The following is a 9344-nucleotide window of genomic DNA, read 5'->3' on the forward strand; positions in this document are numbered from 1 at the left end:
TTAAGTACATTTGATACTACTGTAAACCACTGAGAAACGTTTTGTTAGAATTTTTTTGGGGTCAAGACATATTTGCAGCTGACTATAATAAGAGAGCACTCTTATACAGCACTAATGTTGTGAGCTACATAAAGCTTCTACATTTAAAGACTCACTGGTTTGATTAGCACTTACATGGATTCTTGTGGTGGTGGTGGTTTGGGTATTAAAACATGGCAAATAGCTTTTCTTTTAGAAAACTTCAGAATACCAAAGTTGAGTACGCCTTCAAGTAAGCAAAATGATTCCAGTTACTTAAATCGAAGTGTCAAAATCAGTTGGTGCCACTATTTGAGTCAAACCGTTTCCAAGAACTCTCTTCACAGTTATTCTCATGTCAAACAATTCTGTCCGATTTGAAACACTGCTTCCTACGTGCAGTAAAAACCCAAATGTGTCTCACTCCTTTTGGACCTGGAGTGACCCACGGTCCATGTGATACAAATTTTACAGACAACGACAACAGTCTCCGTGTAAACTTTTTGGAGCTAAATTTAGCGCTTGGTCAAACAGAACAAGGTTGCTTAGCTATTGCGTACAAATTATATAACTTACAAAGACTTTATAAGCCATGGAGAACGTGAAATGTTGAGCAAACAATATCAGGAGCAAGGGATGAATGGACGAGAACGAAGAGACGAAAACAAGGTCTTCTCAGGGAAGATAGATCAGATCACCATCCTGGCTTCCTGTTGACCTGCACAAGGTCACCCAGAACCCAAATGTTACAGACCAAAGGTGTAAAAAACACCAAAATCCCTGAATGTGTGTTGGTGCGTGCACTTATTTATATATCTTCAAAACGCCCTCCTTCTTTGGGACATGACAGGTGCCCCCCATCTCCACCTGTCCATCCTTTTCCACAGCCACATGGTGGCGGACAAATCCAGAAAGGGATCAGTCATTCAAGAAATGGCATGCTGAAGTGCCACGGGGCCACGGAAGATCTCTGGATACCGGATCAGACGCAGCTGCCCCCCGGCTGCTATTTTCACTCAGCTTAAAGTACCATGGGCAGCCAGCATCTACACCATGGACTACCCACAACTATCAGTCTATCTCTGCACGCCATGAAGTCCACCGTAGGGGAGTACGAGCATCCTGCACACGATACCCAGAGCTTGCCCTCCGACCCTGATGAGCTGGACAGTGGCAGCGAAAGCTCGGAGAAATCCACCGGCGCAGGAAGTCCCATGCAGGGCCACAGGGAGGCTGGGAGACGCAGAGGGTGTCATAGACTTTCAGGGGTGAGCAAACAACGTCAGGCAGCCAATGCTCGGGAGCGAGACCGCACACATAGCGTCAACACTGCCTTCACGGCTCTGCGTACCCTCATCCCTACAGAGCCAGCCGACAGGAAGTTGTCAAAAATCGAGACTCTGCGATTGGCATCGAGCTACATTTCACACTTGGCCAACGTGCTTCTGCTAGGGGAGGACTGCATGGACGGGCAGCCGTGTCTGAAATATCACAGCATCTTACAAAGCAACACCAACCTCAAAACTCCACCGGTTCGACCCATCTGCACCTTTTGCTTGAGTAACCAGAGGAAAATGGTGAGTTCTTGAAGGTGGTGAAACTATTAACTAGCCGAACCTTCCAGAAACGGACAAATTTGGTAATGTATTTGCATGCCAAACTTAATATTACTTGCCAGAAGTACCTTGCCTCTACCTTTTCCTGAATTGATCTCTTAGGAGATCAACTGCAATAATGCATGCCTATGTATTTTGGATAGAATTGTCGAACAATTGTTGTGTAGGTATGAATTATAACACTTTTCAATTATCATGTACTTCTGCAGCTTAGAGATGGGGAAAAGCACACAACTGCGTGACAGCAGAAGTTCTCCCGACTGTCCGCTGCTACGTAGGAGCTCTCAACTTCTGAATGTTTACATGTAAAGAGACATTTTCTTGCACAGAGACAAAACACTGTTTTATGTTTTTTGTTTATCTCTGAGGACAGACAAAACAAGCGACAAGATGAGAGGCGAATATGCACTTTTTCTGCATGCGTGTCCACTTTATCAACTGTGTTTTGGTTCATGTAACCGGAGAATATGTGTAAAGTTGCACCTGGTGGGAGGCTATTTCAGTATCAGATATAGTAAGCAACACCATCCCTCGCCTTAAAAAACAGTCTTGTGTCTGCCTCATGCACGTCACATGATAGTAATTGAAACCTTGCGGTTTGCAGGGGTCGCTGTCAGTACAACAGCGGGTAAAAATCTCCTCCCCTCCCTCTTGTCTCCACATCTACGGCGGGACCACTATCCCAACATGGCTCTCAGAAGACTGTAAACAAGATTCTAACCTCAGCATGATCATTTGGGTTGGGCAAATACATGCACAGTATTTCATAATTAGAGAGACATAATCAAACATGTCTTGGGAACTGGTTTTTGGTCAAGGAACATGATCCCTTACAGGAACCCTGGGTTATATGATCCTGACCCCAAATGTTTTATAGCCTACCCTAAATCCTTGCGGTCATAATTTGAGAACACACTGGTGACAAAGTTGCATAGACTGTCGATTAGTAGTTCACACCCTTACAGACTCAGTAAGAGGGTACATCGAGGTAACTGTAACAACAAATGTTGTCATGCTTATGCTTCTGAATCATAAAACATCAGATTCAGTCTTGTAGATTTCACTTAATTTGCATGAAAGGAAGGCAATTTGAGCACAAATTTGAGTCCAACTCAAGACAGAAGCTTGTTGCATTACATGCAATCCAAGAAATTTTTGTGCACACTTCATGCGTCAATTATGCAATCATTTTCCTCAACTATAGCTACGCACTTGTAACTTCTAGAAATGCATGCACAAAGCTATACTGATTAATGATATGTCAGGAAGTTTTTTTTTTTTCTCTCTCCATGTATGCATGGCTGGTCTTTTGAGAGGAAATCTGGCAATTTTACTGGGTATCGCCATGCTCTTGCTTGACTTGGAAGAAAAAAAAAAAGTTTCAAAACCTTGAAAGGATTTTAGAAAGTGTGCAACAAATTGGCAAGCTGACTAAAGTCTAGGGGAATGGTCTTCGAGTGTGTGCTAAGCTCAAGTACACCACTAAAAACTCTAAATCATCTGCTGATACCTTGTTTTATTGTTTACATTAACAGAATTAGTAGGAATGACAAATTTGAGCCTAACATTTACTGTGATTACAATTTATGTTCAGAATACTGCATCTGCAATGTGAATGTTAAAGGTAGAATTTGTGTGCAAGTGTCAACATGTACCAAGTTGTCCATATCCAAAAATGTTTACCTGCATGTCTTGCACAAACCAAAATTTCAGCTTACAGGCATGTCTGAATTTGCAGACTGTGTAGAATGACTCTTCCTTGCATTAAAAAGCAGTTATTTTTTCAATAATGAAAAAAAGTGCAATGGAAGTACCACAATGTACAGGAAATATTGCAATATGACAAGGCTTTTAGTAAGTTGTAAATATTTGCACTTTTTCACAAAAAATGTAAAAGGTCAAAATACATTATCTCAATATGGCTTATCTTTAAAGCATTTTGATCACAAGCCTGTCATATTCTAGTACTTGAATTGTCCGCTCTGCTAAAAGTGGTCTTTTGCACATGCCAAACATCAGACAAGCGAATTAATAAGCTATTTAAATCAAGTATTTTTTGTACAAGAAAAATGTCTGTACTCATTACTTTCAAACCATTAAATCATTTTTGAAAAATGTTCTACAGGTATTTCAGCTTTGGATTTGAGGTGCCCACTACTGGATGTCACAGAAGGCATGCACATTTAAAATGGTGGACAAATCTGATTTTGCAATTGTTAAAAAATAATAATAATAAAAACACATTAGATAAAACAAGAACCGCACAAAGCATATACTTCTAGGTCTTTATTTCTTAAAAAAAAAAAAAAAAAAAGGTCAATTAGTTATTCAGATTAAAGAAATCTGTGACAAGATGGAGATACATCATAGAAGAGGTTGGGAGTCATTTAAGGGTCTTTACTGGGTGTTCAGCAAATTAAGTTTTTTAGCACTGTACAGCTTCATAGGCAGGGAACATAACGCTGACAGATGTTATGGGAGAAGGACTCAACCCTTTGGCAATAACATCACAATGAGACAAGATGACCGTTTTTTTCCCCCCTCTGTAGACACTGATCATGACATGGCATGAAGGCATCAATCCCATATAGAAAAGAGCTTCTTAAAAGCAAACAAGGCCGCCTGATCTAACTCAATGGAATGTCACTTCATAAAGGAATCATAATTTAAGATGTCCAAACTGTCAACACTTAAAAGTTCCTTGAGTGAGTAAATAATTACAATGGTTGACCACAACATTTGTGCTATTTTAAGTGTAAACCTTAATATTAGAAAAATCTGTTAAAATTAACCATTTGTTATAAAGCCCTTAAATGACATCTAAATGTTATGGTTTGAAAAGAGGGAGGTAGAATAAAAAAAAAAAAGCCAAAAAAAAAAAAAAAGGGCAAAAGAAAGTTAGAAAGACGAGCACTTCTGTATCAAAATATTATGCTGACATGGTGTTTTAGTCTCCCTCCTCTTCCTCAGATTCAGACTCTGAAATAAACAAACAAAAAAAGACTTCAGACACTTTCTATCTGAAAGTTTCAAAAAAAAAAAAAAAAAAGAAACGAACATTCTTACCCTCCTCAGCGTTCTTCAGCCACTCTACAAACTTCTTCATCTGCTCGAGGAAGACGCTCTTTCCTTTGGCCATGTGGGCTTCTGTGTACCACTTCAAAATGACCTCCTCGCTCAGAACATCAGCTACAGGCGAGCCAAAAATACATCTTTAAACATTTCAACTTCAAAGCACTTTAACCAGACGTAACCTCTGTGTAGCATTGCACAGGCCAAGTAACATTTATGCACAAAAACTACCACAGTGAAGCAACCTTAGGCGTATAGTTTAGAAAAGATCGGCTGTTGAAGACACACCTTTGTAAAGGAGCACCACAATCTTCTGGAAGGCCTTCATGAAGTGGATGTTGTCGTAGCAGTACTCCTGGATCTTCAGCAGGAGGGTGAGCTCAGACAGGCCCTGGGAGGTGAAGGCCTTCAGCAGTGGGCTGTATTGCTGCAAAGAGAGTTAGAAGACTTACTACCACTAACTTGAGAAGTACTGCAGATCAATAAAGCTTTCAGAAGCACCATAGAGACCTTCAAGAGTTTGATGGCTTGCTCTGTGACGAGCTCCTCCTTTTTATTCCACTCGACGGAGCTCATGACGCTGGTCCACACGATGCCGATCATCGTCTGCTCCGAGATGCTCGTTTTCTTCATCTCTTCACGAACATAGGCAATGATCTGGAAAAAGACAAATCGGTCAAATACAGGCACAATAAACCTCCAAAGCCAAAATACAGATAGAAATCATTTTATTTTTAAATGTGCCCAATTTTAAATAGTCCCATTCAGAAAAGGCAGAAACTGACATCTTTGAGGGTCTCGCCGCGGGACATCTGCTCTTGCAGTTCTTTCTGAAGTTCTTTGCGCGCCCCAATGGACTGCTGGTTGCGAGCGAAGTCCGAGAGCTCTTTCAGCCCAGCGTCGGTGAAATATTTTGAGAAGTGTTCGCAGCTGCGCTTGTTGGCAGGGAACAGCTCCTGTTTTGGGCAAAAGAGGAACAGGTTACATCAACATGAGCAAGAAAAAAAAAAACTAATTATGAGAGTAGTTCAACATTAGTTGAGTCTGCAAACACAGTAAAAATGACAGATTTGAGTTTATTCTTGTGTAATTTGCTTTTGCCAGTTTTTACTTTATAACTTAGTTACTCGATTTTTCACTATTTTAACATGATATTTATGTAACATTTGCATGGAAATGCAAAGTCTGATTTTAAAATGGGGTTTAAACGAAAATTTTTGATTTAAGTTTTCAGTTGATATATAATTTCTGATGATTTCTAAAATGTGAGGAAAAAAAAAGCAATGAAGGTGTCTTTAACAAAAGGTCAAAACTCCTGTTATAATGTAGATTTTTGAGCGTGCACTCTTGTCATAAATTGATTACTTTTCTTACGTAATTTAACAAAAAAAATAAACCTTGGTAAAATATATATTTGGGAGTCTTGGACCTTTCCAACGATATCTAGTTTGTCAAGATTAGATTTGTAATATAGTGAAGAAAATGTAGGCATCCCGTATACGGGACGACAGTTTAAGGGTTTAGTGCTTCATCTCAAACGGAGGCTGCAGTACAAGACTTACCATCAGCCTGTTGTCCATGCCAACTTTACGCAAGCTAGCAGCAACGGAGTTGATGTCTTTTTCGCTGATCCAAGATTTGAACAGTTTCACAGCGAAGGCGGCAGACACCCCTGCAATTAAACCCAGAAAACAAATCAGTTACAACTTCTTCACGCTGCTAGTCTTCAGTCATTAAACAGGTCTGTCATTACCTTCCTTGACCAAGTTCTCATTAAAGAGGCTGCTCAGGATGGAAGCTGATATATTGCCATTGGCCAGCAGGATCCCGGTAAGCATGGCCAATTTATTCCTCTCGGACTCTGTGAACCCTTTTAAAAACAGCAGCAGCTGTAAAAAAAAAAAAAAAGGTGATGACACCATGGGACTTTCCAAAATGCACTACGACACAGACTTTGTTTGACTAACAAATACGCTGTAATCCTTAGTTCAACAATTTTTCTTACCTTCTTGATCTCCTCTTCAAACCCTTTCTCCAGGTACTTGTAACGCCTGATCAGCTTGTTAAAAACCTAAGACACAAGGCGAACATGTCCAGACTTGTAAATAGGAAGCCAGTGAGTACAAATGGCACCCGTCACGGTGATATTAATCCAGAACAAGCTCCAAAACGAGACTAATACCTGAGCGTAAGCCTGCATGGTCTCCAAATCTTCACTTGCCGTGAAGAGGCAGTACTCCGTACGGGTCAGGTCATCAGATAGAGTCCCCCCTGGTGCTATATGAAAAGAAAAAGAAACAATTATGATTTTTATACATACATATACACACACATACACATGTATGTGTGTAATATATATCTATGTATTATTTGAGGTTTACTTTTTATATTAAATATTTTCTAATAGTGTGTGTATATACTTCATTTGACTAGTTTTTTTTTTATATGAATGCATGTGTGTGTGTGTGTGTATATATATATATATATATACACACACATACATGTATACATACACGCAAAAGTAATCTATAAATTGTAGATTTTATAAGTATATTTATAGCATATTTAAAAAAATTCACTACTAACTGATCTCTGCTTCAATAGTTTGCACATTTTGTCGCAAACGTTGATATGCCTTCAAAACAGCTGGTAAAAGAGTGGCGCGATAACGTGTGTCATCACTACGCCACACTCTTTACTACATTAGTCCTGGCTTTTGTTCAAACAGCACTCGTTCCGGGACTGAACCCGGCAATGTTACTAGATCCCCAACCCGGGACCAATCCCCCAATCAATCCCGGTATGTGTTTGCGTTCACACAGAAGGCGATCGCTCCGGCAATGTTCTGGGACCAACATGCAAGTGTGAAAGGGGCATAAGATGTGGAAATATAGTAAAAAAAAAAAAAATTCTAGACGTACATTTCATGTTTACAGAATATTTCATATTCTGTACTTACTGCGTATTGCACTTCTGGTTAGATGCTAACTGCATTTCGTTGCCTTGTACCTTACATGTGCAGTGACGATAAAGTTGAATCTAATCTAATCTATGTATAAATATTAGCAAAAACATATTTTAGAAATACTTCAGCATTAAGCAAAATAAAATTAAAGTAAAACTAATACAATTGTAGATTTATACACATTTATACAAATTAGAAAAAAAACAATTAATACCAGCCCACTGACAGGTGCTTACCCAGCATCCCTCCAGCCACCAGGATGTCGAAGAGTGTCTCAGCATACCGGCGGTAGTCGAGCTTGGCGCCAGAGGCATCGAGGAACTTCGCGACCGCTTCCAAATCTGTGCCAGTTTGGTTCAAGCCTTGAACAATACTTTCTTGAAACTGAGTAGGGTCAAATCTCTCCTTTTCATCTGCGGGGAAACAAGGGGAAGGTTTCAAATGGGAGGCACCGCTTCCAAACATTGCTATGATAAAAAGTGTCTTAGTCTACAAAACGTACCTCTTTTCCTAGTTTTAAAACGCTGGCCGGTAAGCGTTGGCTTTTGCTGCTTTTGATTATTCATAAAAGACACCTGCGAAAACAATGAAAGTGTTAGTGAATATGATCCATATCATTGAAGAGCACAAAGAAACCACATGTAGATGTGGCAGGACATTTCCAAACACAAAGCCATCGATAGGTTTCAGAAAGATATATTTTTTTAAAAAAAAACAACATCTTAAAAACTTCATAAATGACCTAAATATGTAATGGACTGTTTCAACAGCAGATCAATTTGAACGTGGCAATTAAAAAGTCAGATTGCATCGCGAGCAAGTTTATCATGACACCAATCTATGCTTAAATAAATAAATACATATAGCTGTATAAAAGCCTATAAACTGAATTCAAACATTATTTTAGAGGTCTGGACTGCAACTCACGCGCTGGTCTCGCGCTAAAGCTATCTGGCTAATATGAGGCCTAATGTCAACCCGTCCAAATCGGTTTAAAAGAAAGAAAAAACTATAAAATCACAATTTAATAGTATTTCAGGTTCAAACGGCAGCGGTGTTAATAATTAATAGAGTAACGTTATATAAATAAAAAAGGACCAAACATTGTATTTGTTTTTATAAAATTCCATCATGTTGCTTGCTCCGCCATCGTGATTTAAACAGCTGATCACAAACGTGAGCCTAAGAACGGCCATCCTTTAAAAACACGGGCTTACAACAACTCCAGACATAGCGGTGTTCGATTTTTATACGTATTTAAAATATATGGAGGGCTTACCGAAATGAATGCAGATAAAAAACGGCTTTTTGAACCCAAGAACAAAGCAAGACAATGGCAGGTCCGAACCCAACACGCGAAACCCTCCCGGATGGCAAGAGGCTGCTGCGCCTGCGCGGAAGAAGAACTGGAGGAAAAACAAATGGATCGGTCCATTATAGGGGAGTCGGGGAGTTAGAGAGGTGGCATGTTGATAAAATCGCGTAAATTATAGTTTAAACTTAATTAAAATTACTTTTATATATTAAATATATTATAGAATATACGTAGAGTATATCATTTGCTCGTGTTACTGCTTGTGTGGAAGTGTACAAAAAACAGATCCCCCCTCTCTGTTGACAGTGGTTCGTCAGAGCGATTCTGGTCATACCATTGCAATGAGAGGTGTGCTTTC

At 39.5% G+C, this 9344-nt stretch overlaps 2 protein-coding genes across 2 annotated transcripts; one reads left to right on the top strand and one right to left on the bottom strand.

Annotated features, from left to right (window-relative positions):
• Nucleotides 1-842: 842 nt before the first annotated feature.
• On the top strand, nucleotides 843-3754 carry LOC113040177 (transcription factor 15-like). The gene is made up of 2 exons (XM_026198477.1): nucleotides 843-1595; nucleotides 1844-3754. Exons 1-2 carry the CDS (start codon nucleotides 1050-1052, stop codon nucleotides 1874-1876), a joined length of 579 nt encoding a protein of 192 aa, XP_026054262.1. The 5' UTR covers nucleotides 843-1049; the 3' UTR covers nucleotides 1877-3754.
• Nucleotides 3755-3909: 155 nt separating this feature from the next.
• Nucleotides 3910-9084, bottom strand: LOC113040174 (basic leucine zipper and W2 domain-containing protein 1-A). The gene is made up of 12 exons (XM_026198468.1): nucleotides 8951-9084; nucleotides 8174-8246; nucleotides 7908-8084; nucleotides 6889-6983; nucleotides 6712-6777; nucleotides 6460-6595; nucleotides 6269-6378; nucleotides 5492-5662; nucleotides 5217-5363; nucleotides 4995-5133; nucleotides 4701-4823; nucleotides 3910-4613 (listed from the first exon to the last, which is right to left on the bottom strand). Exons 2-12 carry the CDS (start codon nucleotides 8235-8237, stop codon nucleotides 4582-4584), a joined length of 1260 nt encoding a protein of 419 aa, XP_026054253.1. The 5' UTR covers nucleotides 8238-8246; nucleotides 8951-9084; the 3' UTR covers nucleotides 3910-4581.
• Nucleotides 9085-9344: the final 260 nt, after the last annotated feature.

The sequence above is a fragment of the Carassius auratus genome, chromosome 22, assembly GCF_003368295.1.
Source record: "Carassius auratus strain Wakin chromosome 22, ASM336829v1, whole genome shotgun sequence".
NCBI classification, from domain to species: Eukaryota; Metazoa; Chordata; class Actinopteri; order Cypriniformes; family Cyprinidae; genus Carassius; species Carassius auratus.